Raw genomic sequence first — 21,382 nt, 5'->3', positions numbered from 1 at the left:
CACAGCTGCCCTGACCTCCCTTCTGGAAGGGCCAGCATATATATACATATGTGTATATGTATATATACACATATGTATATACACATATATACTTGTATATATACACATGTGTATATATATATGCATACACACACATAAGGAAATTCTGAGTATGTTGTAGGGGTGGGGAAAAATCCCCTTTCTTCCCTTCTTGTATTCTTATGGGTGGACTAATAATAAAATTGACACAAAACCAGATTAACAGGAGAAAAACCCAGTTTAACGTATAGGTAGTGGAAGTTTTTAGTGGGATCTTGCTAGTGACTCAAACCAATAAGCTTTTTGCGGCTTAACAAATGGATGCAAGAGGCATCCTCAAAAGAGTACTAGAGTTGCTTTTGTCCAAGAAACTAGTTTCACAAATATTTTTTCCTGCTAATCGACAGTTAGGACAGAAGACCAGATTAACATGAGGAAAATCCAGTTTAATACATACGTATTGGAGACCATAAAGAAATGATGCTTAGAGAGTGAAAATAGGCAGTATATATATTTTTTACACAAACAAACGTAAATTTGTGAAAAATTGACAGGACAAAGAAACTCAGGCTTAGGGTACATAATTAGTGAGGAATTTAAGTAGAGTTAAGGCTGGAGGTAGTAAATGAGCAAGGTTTGTCTATGCAGGCTCCTCGGCCCTGAATCCCCAGCTCTGGTGATAAGGATGCAAGGAGGGCACCTATCACGTAGGAGATTTATTTCCTGCTTTCAGGAGGAACAAAGACGGGAGAATCAGAAAGCCCTTTTTGCTTCTTAAATAACTTTAATTCAAAATAATCAGTTTGCTATTGTGCGATATTTTGGGGTGGCCTGTCCTGGGCCCCAGCAATGATAACCATGGAATGAGAGAGTCACTGCCAAGCACAGCTGCCCTGCCCTCCCTTCTGGAAGGGCCAGAGGATGCCAGGCCTACGTTCACGCTGACGGAGTTTCTGTGCCCAATGACTGCAGTTTTAAGACATCCTGGCAGGCAAATTTTAGCTATATATCTCATTTCCTGAATAAAAATGTGACTACACCTTTGCTACCTGCTTTATTCAATTTATAAGCAATAAAACTTTATCGAAAACTTTGTGCAACAAAGTTTTCTTTTGAAAGTGTGCAGCGGAGTTTTCTTTCTTTTCAAAGAAATGAGTTGCAGTCTCAGTTTTACAACTTATTTAGTTTCTTTATAAGCAGACGATATAATTATTGTGCTGCCTAAGTCTATAGTTAGAGATTGATGAGTGTTGAGATTGATGAGATTGCTGAGATTGATGGAGTGATCTCTAGAGTAAAACCTCAGGGGTTCTAGTCGGTTCCATGTACAGCCGTGTGATCTGGGGTAGCTTATTTCTTCACTCTCTTGGCCTCAGGAGCTTAATTTGTAAGATTGAATAACAAAATTGTTGACCTCCTGGGGTTACTTTCGTTTTTTAAAAGATTGGCCCTGAGCTAACATCTGTTGCCAATCTTCTTTCTTCTTCTTTTTCTTCTCCCCAAAGGCCTCTAGTACACAGTTGTATATTCCAGTTGTAGGTCCTAGTTCTGCTATGTGGGACGCCCCCTCAGCATGGTTTGAGGAGGTGCTAGATCCCCGCCTGGGATCTGAACCAGCGAAATCCTGCCCACCAAAGCAGAGGGCTCCAATGTAACCACTTGGCCCTGGGCCCACCCCTCTTGGGGTCACTTTGAGAATGAAATGAGGTAAACTATGTCAAATGGTAAACTTTAGTGCTTAGCTCTTAAGGTCCATAAATATTAGTTACATTAACATTTAAATAATTTGTAATTTATATTTATTTTATGTTTTGAGATGTTAAACATATAGAAATTTACAAAGACTAGTAGAAAAAAATACAGATAAAAGACAAAAAATACACTCACCATTCAGAATTAATAGTTATTCCTTATGATCAAACTTCCAGCTATTTTTAAAGAAATAAAACATTATAGATATAGAGACAGCCACAGTCTTTAATCCAATTTCCTCTCCAGAGACATCCATTATCATCAGTTTGGTAGCTACACTCCAAGATCATTCGTGTATACATATATGTTCTTTCTTAAGCATTATATATGTTTTTTAATTTCCATTTTATAAGAAGTGGAGGGAAAGCCCTTAATCCTGGCTTGGTTAAAAGTGTCAGCCCTCAGTTATACAATCAGTGGATTGTTTATCCACCTAGATATTATTGCATCCATTCGTCACCACTACAGAAGCTTCTTGCAGCCTCTGGAGTGATGACTTTGAGAATCCTATAATCTCCAATAAGTGTCAAAGTTTTAATGTTCAAAATCTTAAATCTGTTGTTCAGAACACATGCCACAGCATGATTCAATTACGGCAAAGCATTCTTAGAGCAGTGGATTTGACCCTATTTTGCCTCCTAATGCACCTGAGAGATATAACACATTCTCTTTTAATAAGAGTCACAACTCTATTACTTCTTAACTGCTTAGGAAATTATGCAAAAATATTAGCATGAGACTTTGCCCTTGGTTAACATTGGACAATACACTCACCCTAGGACATAAACCACTGGCAAATAATTGAAGTATAAAGTATCATAGAAGATACAAAATCTTTCAGTCCTATGGGATCATAAGACACAGATAATTAAACTAATCAATGTAGGCTTCCTGGAAGTGGAGTTCTTTGTAAGAATAAAATGTGAGTAAGAGGAGAGAAAATGCTGTTAAAAGAACATTGAATATTAATTCCATTGAGGTTGAGTTCTGGGAAACTCTTTACTTCTGGGAAATGCATTATCTCTTTTTCATCTTTATGGGAAAGCATTCACAACTTCAGAAAAGTCACCCAATCCCAGGGTTAAAATACGCCTTGGTGATGTAAAACAATTTTATCACAGAGGTTTAGGATAGGGCTGGGTAGAGGGGTAGGAGAGATGTTAGAGTCAGGCTCCAGTAAATGGAGTGAATGAATCGGAGGTATAGCTATAAACAATAGAGAGGTCATCTTCTTCCTAAGATTTTGCTTGATCATTTGTACCCTGTTGAGTTTGGATATGACTTTAGGTTTCCCAATATTGATGAGACAATGTTTAGAATGAGATTTCACCTAACAGCAAGCCTAGTTCTCTGATCCAGAGACAAAAGCCACTATTTCCATCCACAGGTTACATATGACTAGAATTTGACGCTTCCCCATAAAAAAAAGTGGATAATTTTGAGTGTTTATTCCCTTGTAAGATTATCAGCTTTTGAAAGTAACTTTTTACACCCTGCCAAACTGAAAAGAATGATTCAAAATGTTGGTAAATAGGCACAGCCAGGAGCCTGAAAAGCCACTGCATACTGTGCTCTTCAGACCAAATATTGACTTCATTAATAGCTATTGAAATTCTGGGTTAAGCATCCAGCATTTCCAAGGAAGTTTCTGTTCTACCATTTTACCAGTCATTCCATTTTGAGGGAATATGTCTGTGTTCTTCACAGATACTCATCTTTCTCCTAACAGGTAATACGTGGTCACAGGTGATGGAAAAGGACAACACAAGTTCTTTTGAAGGCTTCTTCCTGGTCGGCTTCTCTGACCGTCCCCACCTAGAGCTGATCCTCTTTGTGGTTGTCCTCACTTTTTATCTGCTGACTCTTCTTGGCAACATGACCATCATCTTGCTTTCTGCTCTGGATTCCCGGCTGCACACACCAATGTATTTCTTTTTGGCCAATCTCTCATTTCTAGACATGTGTTTCACCACAGGCTCCATCCCTCAGATGCTCTACAACCTTTGGGGTCCAGATAAGACCATCAGCTATCTGGGTTGTGCCATCCAGCTCTACTTTGTCCTGGCTCTGGGAGGGGTGGAGTGTGTCCTCCTGGCTGTCATGGCATATGACCGCTATGCTGCAGTCTGCAAACCCCTGCACTACACTGTCATCATGCACCCACGTCTCTGTGGGCAGCTGGCTTCAGTGGCATGGCTGAGTGGCTTCAGCAATTCTCTCATAATGGCACCCCAGACATTGATGCTACCCCGCTGTGGGCATATGCGAGTGGACCACTTTCTCTGTGAGATGCCAGCACTAATTGGCATGGCTTGTGTAGATACCATGACCCTTCAGGCACTGGCATTTGCCTTGGCAATCTTTATCATCCTGGCACCACTCTTCCTCATCCTCATCTCTTATGGTTATATTGCAGGAGCAGTCTTTAGGATCAAGTCAGCTGCCGGGCGAAAAAAAGCCTTCAACACCTGTAGCTCCCACTTAATTGTTGTCTCGCTCTTCTATGGTACCATCATATACATGTACCTCCAGCCGGCAAACACTTATTCCCAGGATCAGGGCAAGTTCTTTACTCTTTTCTACACAATTGTCACTCCCAGTGTCAACCCCCTGATCTATACACTGAGAAACAAAGATGTTAAAGAGGCCATGAAGAAGGTGCTAGGGAAGGGGAGTGCAGAAGCTTAGTAGAAAGTGATCAAATTTTAGGATTGTCTTTTGACCCATCTTCTATGTATGTTGTTATACCCAGCCAATAAAGGAACATTCTGGCATTAAAGACTGATAAAGCACTTAATGAGGAATTCAGTGGTTTAGCTAGGTTGAGAAAATGCAATATTCCTGAGTTGGCAATCACTTGTACTCCTCTCAAGTCCCTCGAAGTCAAGTATTCATCACTAGGAGGGCTCCAATCCAAGACCAAAAGTGACCTATGCTTGCAAAATACCAGCCATGAAGGTAGACACCAGGCACTTTTGTATATGCCAGCTTCTATCTTAATGATTTGTACTTAGTACATCCTCAACATATATGAAAAGAATGAACTTAGAAGTAGCAAAAAAAAAAAAAATACTTATTTTTCCTAGAAAGGTCAAATGTGCCTTTATAGTGCCAAATGCCTGAATGAGAGGCAAAATAAATTGTTCAATTATCTAGCGCTTAGTACCTCTAATACTATAACTTATATATGGATCCTGCATATTTTGCATCATTTATATAATTAAGTTTAATGATATTTATATTTGGCTATCTGAGGCAATAGAAAGTAGAGAGGAAAAGATATAAAGCACGACCATGAGGTATTTGCTTTATATAGAAGGAAGAATTTCTAGTTCATATTCAATAATTGTTAATACTTTATTAAAGACAAAAGAAGGCTAAAGGATGTTTTTGCTCAAAATGTTTAAAGATTATGAGTCTCCACTTTTCCCACATGTTATAAGGATAAACTTGGATAGAGGCAGAGAAGAATGAGATGACCTCTGGGGAACTGTTGGAATCTTTATGCTTGGGTGTTCTCTGGATGTTCATTTCTTCACGTTTACGTTAATGACTGCAGTACCTCACCAGTTATAACGGAAATTGATTAGAATGATTTGTATCAAATGAAGGAATCTTAAAGGCAGGCATGTTTCTTAAGACCTGAAATATTATTAATTGGGTGAATCCCATCTCATAACCTAGGAAAACATATAATGTGCTAGAATTTCTGCAAGTGAATAAGGATTCAAAAATTTGGAAGTATTGCCAGTGGTATCTTTAGGAGCTGGATAAAGGATGGGTTTAGCAATTTCTCATTTAAACCCCTAAAAATCTTTAAGAAAGTTAAGGTGAATCTAAAGGCCACAGAAAAAATACCAAATACTTAATAAATATGCACAATGTGCATATTTTCCCATTTTTGAGCACTAACTCTTATACTTTGTCCAGATAGATTAGATTTTATTTTAGTTTAGTTAGGGCTGGAAAGAATGGGTTTTTAATTTAGTTTTAACTATTTCCATAAGAAGGTAGAAAAATTAGAATATAGTTGATTCTTCTTACTTTATAAGCTAAGTAAAAGATGATGCTGAGCCATGATGATGTTTATTAAGGGCATTATTAATGCAGCCAATGCACAGAATTTGAAGACTTGGCATTTCTCATCTCTTCTGGAAAAACAACTTATACTATGTGTCTTACTGGCATAAAAACGTACTATACATTTCTAAATAAATGAAAAATACTTTTAGAATCAATCTCTATTGAACAATGATTACAATAATTTTTATCTCATCTCTGTGCTGCTTAGATGCATTACTTTAGAATTAATAATATCTTGGACTGGGAGCAGGAGATCAGCAGATAGAGTATAAGTTTCCATAGATATATCCATTCTGGAAACTCCCTATGGAACTCCTGACTAATTCTCTTCAAAATTTCCCTTTTTCCCCCACAAAGGATAAGTTTCATCACACTCTTCTCTAAAAAATTTAGAACCACTATTATAGGTGATAGGGAATGATGAATATCAGATCTTAAGGGAAAAAAGGTCACTATGTCCTTAATAACATGATGATGGCCCAGCATGACCTTTTACTTAATTTACAAAGTAGTCTATAAAGTTTACTTACTTATATATAAAGTAGGAAGAATCAAATATATTCTAACTGTTCTACCATCTTCTGGGAATAATAGACTATTCTCCATAATAAAAAAAGCAGAAACATTTCATTTTTATCCTCTATAGTTTCTTCATTTCATCAATAAATGCCTGATCCTTACAGAATGATCTTTTACACAGACAGAACAGATGGATGTTTAGGTAGAAATGAGCATCAGGATTTCAACCCACTGTGCACAGTTGTGTATCTCTTAGCCACGGTGCTTAAACTTCCTCCAGGAGAAATAAATATTACATATATGCTTGTGTGTGTTTATACTCATTGTGATTTTAAATTAAGAGCTATGAGAAGATATCTCAATAAATGCTTATTAATCAGATTATCAGATCATTTTCCATCTTGCTGTCTTGACAAGTGGTACAAAGACCCTGAAGACAACTTTAACCTATTTTATATTTTGACTATGTTCACACTTTTCCTCCTCATTCACTCATCCAGCAAATATATATAGTGCCAGGCATTGTTCTGGGTATTGGAACAAAATACACAAAAAATGCCTACTGCATTGAGCTTGCATTCTGGTGGATAAGAGAGAAAATAGACTAATAAAAAAAGCAAACTTACGATAGTAACATTCATAAGTGTGTGAAGATGAGTATAATAGGGCTGGGTGCTAGGAAATACAGGAGGCCTGTGATTTTAAATGGAGAGGGTCAAGGAAGAGCTTGGAAAATATGTTCAAGCAAAGACCTGATGGAGATAAGGAAGCAAGCAATGCGGATACCCGAGAGAAGAGAGCTCCCAGCAGAGGGCGTAGTAAGCACAATATTTAGGTCAGGAGGATGAGGAGGAACAATAGAAAGGGATTGACAAGTGTTCAGTGAGTAGGAGGAAAATTAAAAGCATGGGTTTTCCTGGAAGGAAAGAGTAGACAGTGTTTCCAGAAAGAATAAGTGATCAAGTGCCTAAAATGCTGTTAATAGTTCAAGTGAGATTAGGAATGAAAATTGACCAGTAGATCTAGTAATGTGGGTCTCACCAGCAAACCTGCAAAGAGCTGTTTCAAGTAGAGTGATAGAATAAAATCCTGATTGGAGTATATACAAGAGACGAAAAGTGGATCTGAAATGGAGGTAGTGAATAAAATCAAACCTTCTGAGGAGTCTAACTCTAAAGGGAAGTAGAGAAATGGATGTTAATAGTAAGGGGATGGAAGATCAAAAGAGAATTATTTTTGAGTTGAGAGAAATTAGAACATGTTGATAAACTGGAGGGAAGGGAATGATACAGCAGTAAAATGAAAATGCAGGAGAGAGAGAAGAAAATTGCAACAGTGATGATCTTGAGAAGACGAGAAGAAATAGGATCCAGTTCGTGAGGGGATAGTTTGGTTTTAAACAGGAGGAAGAGTTCCTAACAGTTAAGAGAGAAGGCAAAGTGTGTGAGCACAGATGCTCATAGTCAGGTAGCTTTGAGCATGGGAGCTTGTGCAAGTTCTTTTCTCACTGCTATTCTTTTCACTGTGAAATAGAAAGAAGGCGTGACAATTTTATTATTAAAAATTCAAATACAGTTGAAGCAATGGAAGAAACAAACTACTATTTAAATACTTGAAAGTGATAAATAAATAAAAAGCAATATGATATATTGAAGTGTATTAGGAAGCCATTTGGGTTAAAACTAATTTGGCATGATTGTGTTTTTCCAGAAGGGTCTGATTTGGCTTGTTGAGCATGCACTGTATGTCTACTTTAAATATTTACAATGTCCCAAAGACGAGAATCATGCCTTTAAAGATTGGGATGTAACTTCTCCCCATATCGGCCTTTCTTTAAGGATAAGCATCTCTTCCTGGGAACTAAGTATTAATTACCGACCTGCTGTGCTCACCTTGTGACCACTGACCTGGTGACCACTGATCTGCTATGCCAGCTAAGCATCTTATGACAATTGTAAAGGGGACATTCTTGTCATATGCAATGTATGCTTTTTGTTCCAAGACGGTATATAACGGCTCTGTACCCCCCACTTCTTTGATATCTTCCTTAGGGAAGGCCCTGGGCTAGTCCTCAGATCTGGCTCGAAATGAATATTTAATTTAATTGGGACCTGATGTTACAATTTAATCTTTCTTTCTTTGATTTAAGACAAGTATTTGCTGCCTATTTATCTTAGTATTTGTTTAGCATTTTAGCTGAAATATTCTTTCCTGCTTTTCCTAGCTCTCTCTTGCTGTTACTTTTCTCCTATATATTAAATTATATGGAATATGTGAAAATACATGGCAGGCTTTCAGTATGTCACAAATACCCTCTAAGTGTTTTCTGAATAAATATCACCTTTTAAATGGTCAGTTGAAAATTCACTTCTACAAGAAGGCTTCCCATATTAAGCCATTTCTGAAAATTCCTCTATTTTCCATTTTAAAACCACCGTCATGTGCACTAACAATGGCAGTTAGACAGGGTTCCATTGCTAAAGAAGACTCACGGGACCCAAAATAATGCGTAAGAATCTACAGTTTATTTTAGGAAAGCAAACAAAAAAGCAACAGCATTAAAGTAAGGATATGCATCACAGATACAGGCTGCTTCCTAACAAGAGGTTTGGAGAAGCCAGGCGTGAGGTCTAATTTTCCTTTCTCTGTAAGAACTGTATGGATGCACTTTCTGTTTCACATTAGAAACTACCCATATATGCCTGGAACTCCTTGAAAACAGAGAGCCCCAAAAGTAGTCTCAGATGGGGCTTCTTATACTCTGCTGGTCACATAGACATCTTCTTGCTAAATAACCACATCCAACAATGGAGTCCTTCAGAGGTTTCACTGAGACCAGGTGCAAATCATCCATCTCATTCTTATCAATAAACAATGTTGACAAGCTGGTAAAAACCTTCCTAAAACTCCTTGCACCAACAGTTATACAGCAACATTCTTAATCAGCATGTTTCCTGCCTTGACTAGGGTCAGTGCCAGGCAGGTATATCTCTTATTTCCAGATATGCTGGAATTAACCCTCACAGCACATCATGAACCCCTTCTCATTCAGCTGTAGCCCTCTATAGGAGTGGAGTGGAGATTAGCTTAAAGACGCAAAAGAATGTAGAGCTTCGTGCCGGTCATGAATCATGGGACATGCAATCCTAGGAGAAAGATTTGCAAACTCCTCTTAGCATGGTATATTGCTTTCATAAGCTCCCCCTAGTTAATTCCTCTTGTATCATCATAATAGCCCATGTCCAATAATAAGCAATCAAGACTCGCGTCACAAGATGTCAATTTCTGAAGTTTATCCTAGGAGATTTTCACTAACTACGACGCACTTTTCCCCTGGCCCTTTGCTGTGGTATCACATGCAGCTCCAGCCTATCGATACTCAGATAGTCCCTATCTGGAGAATCACATACACAAAGTCTCAATAAAATATATGCTGCTCCAAGACACTCTGTCTTCCCCAAAATCTGATATACGTGTGTCAGGATAAAGTTAATTTTGAGGTTATGTGGATTCCACAGAGAGAAGGGCCAAGTGTTTAATAACGAGGACTTCCTCGAATGAATGGAATCCCATCTCCACCTTGAATTTAACGTCTCTGTATCTCAGTTTCTTCACTTATATAATATGGATAATAATATTGCCATTCTCAAAGGGCTATTTTTATATTTAAATGATTTAATGCATGGAAGCACTTAGAACAGTTCTTGGCATGTAGTAAGCACTAAGTGTTTGTTGCATTATTGTAATATATAAAATATGGTAGAGCTAAAGAAAGAACATTAGCATTAGCCTGAAACAAATTGACACTAAGTTCATATGGAAAAATAAAAATGCAAGAAAAGCTAGGAAGACACTGAAAAATTAAAACTATGAAGGAGCACTGTCCCTACCAGACATTAATACTGTAAAGCTGATTTTAGAAGAGCATATGGTTTTCTAGTGCAGATGGCTTTAAGACCCTAGAGGGCTGCACTGCGACTCTTTTACTGGGACTTACCTGAGATTTCACATGGCTCCTTCTAAGATCGTGGGATACTATGCCTGTGCTGCAGTTTGGACTTACTGCAGAGCCCTGTCATGCTCTGGGACCCACTCAGAGATGGCAAGCTTCCATATTATTGGTAAATCCTAAATGCAGTTACAGCTAAGGCTGAAACTCAGACAGTCTTTTGGGGAGTTCTGGAGCTGGAATGGCCTTTAGGATTTTCCCAGTAGAGGCAAAGGAGAACAGGCCTTTGTAAAGTTGAGAGGAGGCATAACCTTGGTCAAGGCATTTCCTCGTGAACAAAGAAATCCTAGTGATGTGATTCGTCAGTAGCCAGTATTTCCAACACTTTGGAGAAGAAAAGTGGTTATCTGAAGAAGTTATCTGGGTGGAGCACCATGGTTTTTATTATAGTAGGTCTACAGATTAAGAGGAGCTGCATCTAAACCTCTTATAGATCCTGGGATCCTGGCCTTTGAGCATGATGCCATGATTGGACAGATTTTTGGCGATCCTGGAAGAAAGTAGTTATATATATTGTACGGAAAGACTGTGGACTGTGATAGATTGATTGCCAAAATCTCTCCAGTTCTGCACCCCTCTCTGTATTCATGCCATTTGCAATGTGACTTTGTAGCTCCTCCCATCAAGAGGTGAAGTCTATTTCCTGACCTCTTGAATCTGGATTGGTCTTGTGATTTGCTTTGGTCAACAGAATATGCCAGAGGCTCTGCATGTTTTCAACTCTCTTTCATGCTTCTCTGACTTAACCTTAAGAACATGCTCAGAATAGCAAGCTGGAGAATGAGACATATGGAATAGAGCTAGGTTGGTCAAGTTTTCTCAGCTGAGGCTTCAGACAAGATCACCAAAATTATCATGTCAAACTTCACTGTCCGTAGACAGTCCACAGAAAGGAATGAGATCTGAGGAACCAGAACTACCAAGCTGACCCAGAAACTAATAAGCAAAAATAAGTGTTTTTTTGTGCAGCCCAGGGATTTTGTGATTACTTCTTACACAGTTGCTCTGAAAATCAAACTCATACAATTTCATGAGTGGTTTTATAAGGCCACCATAATTTGGATACCAAATCTGACAAGGACATTACAAGAAAGGAAACCTAGAGACCAATCACCCATGAAAACAGATATAAAAATCCTAAACAATTATGAGCAAATTTAATTTAGCATTCTATAGAAAGTACCAGAGTTTGTAACCAGGTGGACTTTATCACAGGAATAGAGCAGTGCAACATTTGAAAATCAATTAGTGTTATTTATCAAATTTTTCTTAAATTGGGAAAAAGTCTCTATAAATTCAATCAAAACATTTGATAAAATTCAACCCCCATTCATTTTTTAAAATCTTAGCAAACTAAGAATAGAGTGAAATTTCCTTAAGCTGAAAAAGAATATCTACAAGAAACCTCCAGCAAGCATCATACACAGTGGTGAAATGCTGAATGAGACAAGGATGCTCACTTACACCACTTTTCAGCATTATATTGATGGTCCTAGCTGGTGCAATAAGACAAGAAAAATATATAAATGCATAAGAAATTGGAAAAAAAAGGAATGTAATTGGCCTTATTTGGGAATGACATGTTTGAAAATGCAAAAGAGGCTACACAGAAACTATGAATAGTTAAGAGAGGTTATCAAGGTCATTGGAAAAATGAAGAATACATAAAAATCAATCGTATTTACACCAGCAACAAACAAAAAATGAAATGTAAAGATGATTTTATAAAGATTTTGTGACAATAAAAATGACCTGCTTTACTACTGGAGTTGTTTTCAAAAGGTAACCTCAAAAGAGCACTTTCATCTTTGTATCAAAAATGACTCCTTTCTGTTAGTTGCAGCATCAGGAAAAAGTGAGGGAATCACTCTTTAGACTGCCCTTTTTTGAAAGAAACTTCATTGTTGCCTTTGGTTAATTAGTACTATTCATACCAGGTGAACTCAGTATTCACTGCTTTAAAATCACCTCTCTTATGGGTTCCAGTATGGGTTGTCTTTATAACTTTAGTAGAATTTCAGCATCTCCCCACATCACCCTCATTTTTCTTTATGTGAGCCATCATCTCCAGTCTTTTCTGCATTTATAGAAATTCTCTTACAGAAAACACAACTTTTATGTGGCCATCTATACCCCTACTCCAGACAACTTTGTCTCAGATCTTCCACAGACCTTTGTCTCAGATTTTCTACGTTATTACCACAGAATTTGCTTCTAATATTCAGCAAATGTCTAAAAAACCCAAAATTTTATATAAATATGGGTTTTCTCGCTCACTATTTTTCCTTTCCACAGAGCATTCATCATTATATACATGGAAGAGCCTCTTTCCACTCAATAATTTCTGCTGAGCATCCAGTGCAAAGAAAAAAGTATAAAGCATCTTCTAACAAAATTCAGGCATTGGAATGAGATAAATATTGTGAAGGATTTCTTCAGCTCTCCTCCTAATACACTCACACATTCCTTTGCTGCCACAAACTAGAACACTATTTCTGGGGCCATCAAACTCTGTAAGGTTCTCAATCTCATACCATTTACAAATTTTTCTGTGCATTTGTATCTAGCCTCCATTCTTGAATTCCTACTTTTTGGATGCCTATCTAGGCTGCGCCCTTAACCTAATGTGTACCTAACTTCCTGGGATAAGATGCCAGGATTACATGTATGAAAATGCCCAAATCTTTCCAGAACCATGTCAACTCTAACACCTGGGGCAGTAATTAAGATTTGTTTGAGTCATAATAGCAGTTCACAGGAGCCCATCTAATCCCAGGATATTTCAAGTTTAATCTGAGCCTTTACATGCTGAACCCAATGATAGCCTAGACCTTTCCATCTTGAAAAGGGAAATAGGAACTGAGAAAGAAGTTCGGATATCCTACTTGCATTTACACTTTAAACTGGTCCTTGCCATCCACACACAATGTTCTCAGCCACCATTAATCCAAACATAAATACCCATCAACATTTGTGGCAGTAGCCCAAGACCCTCCCTTGTTTTTCTCTACGATGCTGTTCTTCAGATTCCATATCTACTTGGCAATGAGTTGTGACTTTATTATCTCTAAGTTTGAAAATGTCTCTGACCCATAGGTCTTCAGATTTTTACTTAGTCTCTCAGTATTTAATACTTAGTGCTTCCTAATGTACTATTAGAGGTTTGTCTCTCTCAGTGCTCAGTTCTCCCTTACATAGGAAGTTCTTCCTGAGATATAGCCTGAGGGATCCAACCCACAAGGTTAGTCACTAAAATTTCACTGTGGCCATGTCTGTTCCACTCTGACATAAGATAATTGGTAGGATGGTCAGAAATTAATACACTAAATTATAGCATTCCAGGAGATCTTCCCTTACAAAACAAAAGAGAACTATGCCAATAAGTAGCCCTCTGGGAAATGAGGGTAAGAAGGAGTGAGGGGAGAGGTTGGCACTAGCCAAGGAGGAGAAATTAAATTCAAATGAACCAGAGTGTGGATTTCATAGTTTATCCCTGGTTTTCTAACGAAGGCTGTAAATTTAGGAGTTTGTTTAACTTCTCTAAGCCTCAGTTTCTAAATCAACAAAATGAAGATAGAAGTGTAGATATTTTGTAGGGTACTGGTGAGGACGATGAGCACTGATAGGATAGTGTTACTATTACTATTGAACTCTGCAGATTCTCTCCTATTTCCTGGCCCTCGATAACTGGGCATTATTTCTTAATGTTTCACTTTAAGGACTACTGAAAAATTTGAGTTTGTTTACCTTGGTCTATTCTACAAACAAAAATTTTCTTATTTACTTATTTTCTTATTTACTGAGTCTTCTATTTTCTTTTTAAAATACTATTTTATTTAAATTACCTATTACAAGAACTTGTGAAAAAAAGGAAATTTTATGTTACATACATCATTTTTTCCCTGATTGATCCCACCCTCATGCCCACTCATACTTTCAGAGGTAAGAACTGTTATTAGTTTGAGTAATTTTAGAATATTATACATTATTTTGGGGGGTTTAAGTCAATGTTTTCTTCTCCTGTTCCTCTTGATGACCTTTCCTTCTCCTTCCACAAATATCAGACTTTATCCCCTTTGGATTGTCCATGTTAAGCATCTAATAAGTGTCCTTCCTTATTTTTCTCATTCTCATGTAATCCCATAGAGGCATATTGTGCATAAAATTATATTTAGAGAATATCAGTCATTGTTTTATGTAGTTAAGTTCACTTTACTTTTCTTGCATCTTCATTTTCTCAGCAATATCTCAATATCACAGTAATTATTACTCAGTCAATTCCCTATTGCGGGAGTAAATTATTTCTCCATCTTTGGCCACTACAAACAATACTACAATAAAAATTCTTGCTCCTATTTCTTTATATACTGGTAATTTTATTCTATGGGATAGATTTCCATGAATGGTATTGCTAGGTTGAGGGATGTATATTTTTTTTCAAGATTAACTGTCCTATTTATTTCTAAAACTCCAGTGACACTTTGAATTTCTACCCATAATTTGTGAGAGTTGGCTTTTCCCTTCCTCAATGTTAGGAATAGGAGTTACAGCTGGTTATATGTTTTTTTTTTTCAATCCAACAAGTGGCTTATTATCATTACTTCAACATATTTACCTCATTATTTGGGAATTCAAAATTTTCTCATATAGATTTGCTATTCTGAGTTGTGTATTCATATTATTTGGCATTTTTTTCTATTGTGTTATTTGTGTTTTTACTAGGATTTCTTAAAAACTCTTCATGTTATAGATACTAACCTTTTCCATTGTTATAAATATATCTTTCCTCTGTCTACTCATCTGAAAAATTGATATGGAACTATGTAGTAGAACATATAAAAGTAAATCCAGGATGAAAAAGACTATAGAAAAATATGAATCGTTTTTTAAATCTTGCCCCCAAAATCTAGAAAACTACATTAAAATGAGGGAGAGCTTCTTAACTAAGCCTAGAAATGCAAAAATCTGTGAGAGAAAAGATAGAAATATTTGGATACATAATGAATATTTGGATATATAATGTATATATAAAAAGATAGAATATTTGGATATATAAAACAAAGCAATAAAAATATTTCTATGGTAAATTAAATAGATGTCTGTTTTGTCGAATAGGAATTGACCCCAGATAGAATTTCAAAGCAAATGGACAGTTTTCTTTTCTATGTGGCTTCACAGAACTCACTTAGTAGATTACAAAAGGAAGCTATCTCTCGGTTTGATGACACAAAATTTAATCTTTATTTGATAAAGTTTTTTAGTCCCTATCGTCATTGTCTTTTGTCTTGGAGAAAATTTGAAGAGATGGTCTCTAGAGAAATGGTATTGTGGAGTAAATCTAAGCTAAAAATGAAAGATCGCTTCACAGAGATCTCCTCTCTCCCCATCGGATATCATGGTCAATTAACACAAATCACATGAGGATTATTACTTTTCCTTGTAAACTAGAGCACAGACTAACATTAATAAAGAAAGTTCCCTGTCCTGATTTATTTTGCACATCTGGTGAGGAGAATTCTGAAAATAACAGTTAATACCTTAATATTTTCCAATATAATACCAGAAAAACATGTTCTGGTTGTCTGCAATATTTTATTCCTATTCTTATATTTTCTGAGTTAATCCTGAATGGAGATCTCAGAATTTTCCACTTAAAGTGTGGAACAAGGAGAAGTTGAACAAACTTCATCAGATCCATTTTACAATTGAATAGCTTATGAAGAGGTGGTTGAGTCTGCATTCTTCTAATTAGTTCTGTTAGAATTCAAAACTTCTTGGAAACACACAGACACACGAATCATCCGCTCTCTAATTCTTGAAATGGAGGTATGTAGAATACTTTCCTGTAAATAATTATACAAAACATACTGAAATTTGAGTATTCTGAGCACTCTTCTTATGAACTATTTATTATCATATCACTTAAAATTAAAATTTTAGAGAAGTGTAGTCTTGGGTTCTAACCTTCAGGCGGTGATGTGCTAGCTGGCGAAAATAATGTCTCTGAGCTTCCTAATTCAGGTTTCTGCCCAAATTAATCTTTTATGAAATTGAAAAAAAATATTGACAAACTTCCATCTAACTAAGCCAAATTGCAATGTTGTGTGAATAAAATACTCCTATTATTTATCCTTATACGCCAGCAGGAAGATGGGAGCTCAGTGTAGTATATAAAAGCTTTCTATACATTCACAGAAGCATGATAATTTGAGAAAACTTAGAAGCAATCAATTTTTATATTGAATGGAAAACAGAAAATTCCAGTGTTACAGAAGCTTCAATTGCTTTCCAAAGACTTTGAGAAACTTTCCCAGTTGTGCAGTGACTTAGTGGCAGGATCAAAACTACCACACTTGTCATCTTTCTTATCTTAATGCTCTTTCCATAGTAAAAGCTTAAAAAGAAGTTTCCAAGACTTTGTTGAAATTTATCATTCTGAATCCTTGAATCTCAGTCATGGAGTGAGAAAATCCAGTATGTGGCTGGAGAATGTAATGTCAACCAATATATAGGCAAAGAGGTGTAATAGATTTTATTTATCTAGGCAATATAAATTGAAATATCCTGAGTCAAATATAGTGAAAGTTCTAAAAGTCCAAATAGCTCCTTTCAACTGCTGCTTTTGAAAATACTCACTTTCCCTTACCTATTTTTGATCCTTTTTGTGTCTCACATTGTTAAAAGACGTTCCTACGTACGTTGACCAAGGGAATAGCTGTTACTCAAAATGAGAAAAATGGCCTCTGAAGATGCTGCACAAAGAATTCTACTCAGGAGCAGAGATACAGATTGTGTGGCTTTTTGAGGCCTCGGCCATGACCGGCCACGATCTGCACAGATGTAATCAGGTAAATAATCAGTTAGCCTACTTGCTGGGCTTTCAGATACATAGTTAAGGACTTCCTAGTTTGTTTCAGTTGTTAATAAATCCTTCCAACCTAGTGTTACTGATTAAGAATAACAATAAAAATTACTGAACTTCTGAATACATAATGATATTTCAACTTTTTAATAGGAAGATCTCTTTTTCAGAGGGGATATATTTTGAAGTCACTGGTTGTTTGAAAGGTGGAGAAAATTTGCCCCGAAAGTAAGCATATGAGAAGTAGGCGAACTACAATCTCCCTAGAAGTTTTGTTCTCCTGCCTTGCCCTCTGGCCCATCACTGTTATCCCCTCCTGCCTTCTCCAGGACTGATACTTTTCCCCCTTCCCCATGTTCTCACTACTGTGGACCATGAAGAGACACAACCTATGACACTGCACTCCAACCAATGCATTGTGTTGATAATAACAAAAGCAAGTTCATTACTTTTGTAATTACCGAAACTCAGCATGAAATGGTGAAAAGTTAATTGAATTCCCGCTCTCCCAGTGAGGGCTTCTTGGAGAGGCCGTCTTTTGGCTGAGTTCAAGGGGAGAAATGCCAGGTCTAGAGCCAGTAAGGAAAGACCATTGGCTCAGATTGGAGGAGAAACAAATTCAATGTCCTCAATGATGAGATTCCTCCTGAAGAATAACTAGGAAATTATTTCACTCTTCAGTATTACAGTTAGGGAGACCTTATAACTCCTCATCCAAACAAGAACACTTCTGAGAATGGAAGGGTTCTCTTAGTAATTACATCAGGACCGTAGGAGTAAGCTCAGCAGCCCTGGTAAGCTGGGGCATACAGTCTCCCCAATTATATGAATTTGAGAACATTTTTTCAACAATTGAGTAACTCAAGGAAACTGAAGTTGTGAAATCTCCCTTTACTAATTCCATTTGTCCAGCTTTTCAGAATTCTTCCAATCTGTGGCTTTTTTTTTTTTTTTGCCAGTAAGATGCCCAATGTCCCCCTACTCCACCCTTTAGAAAATCTTCACGTGGAGCCTTAACTCACACTCAGTTTTAAGAATCCATTAAGAAACAAAAGGCTAAATTTTTATAAGATTTGTTTTTTTATGGTATTAAAGTCTAAAGCAATGCTGGTCCTTGTAGTAAAATGCAGAGTATAAGTGAGTAAGACATTTAAAGTTATTATATAATATACAGTAATATTTATTAGTAAAAGGTATTATAATACTTGTTTACTGAAAGTTAGAATGAGCAGGAGTAAAGTTAAATATCAAAGTCTTATTTACTCTCTCTCCATTCCCACTCCCTGGAGGTAACAACTTTTAACACCTCTGCGTACTTCCAGGTAATTTTTACACATATGTGAATACTGACATATGCAATATTATATTGCCTTATGTAAAACACATGGAAGCATGCTAAATGAACAGAAACTTGTTTTTTTCCTTGAAGATTTCAGCTTTTATGCACATTCATATCTATATGTGAATTTATATCTATATCTCATACTTCATTTTATTGACAGTTGCATAGCAACAGGAATTTTTTGAGGGACTATAAAAATCGTCCCTACCACTCTGTACTGAGAGCTGAAGAATACGTGAGCAAAATTAAAATACACATTTGATAATAATTCAAAAATTATGTTCTTATCCTTAAATTCACACTTCTATCCTAACAAAATCACAATAAAATAATAGAGGGTGGTGTTAGTAAGGGAGACGACTTTGAGATGGATAAATTTCAGCTGGTAGCTTTGACTTATGTTAGTACGCCCAGCAGTCCTAGGGCTCTTAAGAGCCGCTGCTCTAAATGTGCCCAAGTTCCTGCATGACTATAGTACTCTCACTTGCATTGTTTGTGGCACTACGCCAGACAATTTACATTAAAGATCACATTTATAATTCACATCAGATAGTTGCTATCACCTCTATTGTTGAGATTGACAGTTTTGGAGTTGTGGAGGGAATGGGAAGGTAAGTTTTCAAATCAGAGTCACTTTCCATTTGTAACTCCAGGATATTTCGAGTTTAAAAATCATAGGCGATTTTCCTCTCTGAACATCTCAGAGACCTTGGATCACTACAATTTCTTTCATTCACATTCACACCACCACAGCAGAAAGGTATTATTATACTAATTTATAGATGAGGAGCCTAAAGTTCATAGAGAGAAAGAAACATTCCCAGTATGATATAACTAATGATTTATACAGAAGAGACTTGAACCTAGGCTTGTCTGGCTCCAAATTCCACATTATAACATCTTTTTATTCTGATTCTACCAACTCCTAAAAGGCAAAAGACATGTTTCTTTGAAATGTGTCTGATAGCTTGATAGAACCTATCTGCATAGTTTTGGGGGTGGTCTAATTCATTTTAATTGTTTCAGATGAGAAAACAATCTCCTTGGCATTGAGGAAAAATTAGGAAAAAAAATAATATGGCAGGGATTGTAGCCGAAACTTCCTAATAATAGCTATCTAGGTGGAAAGTAGTGCAAATGAAGATCAACCAAATGAAAAAAACAAATCAAAGAACAGATTTTATTAAAATTGTTTAAATCAGGTATTTATTTTTTAAATTTTTGATTTCATTTTTGAAGTGCTGATACAGATATAGAAAGATTAAATGTTAGAATACTTAGGTAATTATGAACATTTCCAAATAAGTATCTTTCACGTTACAAGCAATATCAGTTCTGTAAATGTCTTCAAACAGGTAGTAAAGTGATTAAAAATAATCAAAATAGTCAATAAATGTGTGTTTATTGATTTCCTAAATTTTTACATTTCAGGAAATGAAGAGTTGAAACATTGATCATGAACCGGGTAAATGAGAGCATCCCACAGGAGTTCATCCTCTTAGGTTTCTCAGATCAACCATGGCTGGAGTTTCCACTCTTTGTGGTCTTCTTCATTTCTTACATCATAACTATCTTCGGAAACCTGACCATTATTCTAGTGTCATGCCTGGACTCCAAACTCCATACTCCCATGTATTTTTTTCTTACCAATCTGTCACTCCTAGATCTTTGCTACACCACGAGTACAGTTCCACAAATGCTGGTGAATTTATACAGCGCCAGGAAGGTAATTAGTTATGGTGGCTGTGTGGCTCAGCTTTTCATGTTTCTTGCCCTGGGGGCCACTGAATGTGTTCTGCTGGCCGTCATGTCCTTTGATAGGTTTGTAGCTATTTGTCGTCCTCTCCATTACTCAGTTGTCATGCACCGAAGGCTCTGCCTCCAGTTGGCAGCTTCATCCTGGATTACTGGTTTCGGCAACTCAGTGTGGTTGTCTACCCTGACTCTCCAGCTGCCACTCTGTGGCTCCCGTGTAGTTGATCACTTTCTCTGTGAAGTCCCTGCTCTGCTCAAGTTATCCTGTGTTGACACAACAGCAAATGAGGCTGAACTATTCTTTGTAAGTGTGGTATTCCATCTAATACCTCTGACACTCATTCTTATATCATATGCTTTTATTGCCCAAGCAGTGTTGAGAATCCAATCTGCTGAAGGTAGACAAAAAGCATTTGGGACATGTGGCTCCCATCTAATTGTCGTGTCACTTTTTTATGGTACAGCTATCTCCATGTACCTGCAACCACCATCACCTAACTCCAAAGACCGGCGAAAGATGGTTTCCCTCTTCTATGGAATCATTGCACCCATGCTGAACCCCCTTATATATACGCTTAGGAACAAAGAGGTAAAGGAGGCCTTTAAAAGATTAGTTGCAAGAGTCTTCTTAATCAAGAAATAAGGAGTATGCAAATAATAAGTTTTGTAAATGCTTAACGTTTACTTGGCTTACTAACTTACTTCTCTTCAAGTTGCCCTATTTTCTTCATTCCTACAGAGAACTATTGTGATTGTCTCCCTCAAATAAAATTTCATTGACAGAAAGCTATGTTAGTTTTCTGTTGCCTAAACACGTTCATTGAACAAGTACCAGGAACTTGTCTTCCAGTTCACCAGAATCTGTGTAACTTCAACATCTTCAAACTTTACATCAATATTTGTACATTTGGTATAACTTAGACATTTCTGAGAATATGATAAAAGCCAGAAATTCTTTCTCCAGTAATATCATACACACGCTCACATAAATATTTTTTCATATGATTGGAGGAGGTTTACTGAAACACTGAAAAATAGCCAC

General features: G+C 36.8%; 2 protein-coding genes across 2 annotated transcripts; both read left to right on the top strand.

Moving 5' to 3' along the window:
• Window positions 1–3,519: 3,519 nt before the first annotated feature.
• Window positions 3,520–4,458, top strand: LOC124226308 (putative olfactory receptor 2W6). Its single transcript, XM_046639407.1, has one exon. The coding sequence runs from the start codon at window positions 3,520–3,522 to the stop codon at window positions 4,456–4,458; it is 939 nt and encodes a 312-aa protein (XP_046495363.1).
• A 15,583-nt stretch (window positions 4,459–20,041) lies between these two features.
• On the top strand, window positions 20,042–20,983 carry LOC124226304 (olfactory receptor 2B6). Its single transcript, XM_046639404.1, has one exon. It carries the CDS (start codon window positions 20,042–20,044, stop codon window positions 20,981–20,983), a length of 942 nt encoding a protein of 313 aa, XP_046495360.1.
• Window positions 20,984–21,382: the final 399 nt, after the last annotated feature.

The sequence above is a fragment of the Equus quagga genome, chromosome 15 (genome assembly GCF_021613505.1).
Source record: "Equus quagga isolate Etosha38 chromosome 15, UCLA_HA_Equagga_1.0, whole genome shotgun sequence".
Classification (NCBI taxonomy): domain Eukaryota; kingdom Metazoa; phylum Chordata; class Mammalia; order Perissodactyla; family Equidae; genus Equus; species Equus quagga.
The sequence above is the reverse complement of the archived record's forward strand: the minus strand, read 5'-3'. Positions and strand labels throughout refer to the sequence as shown.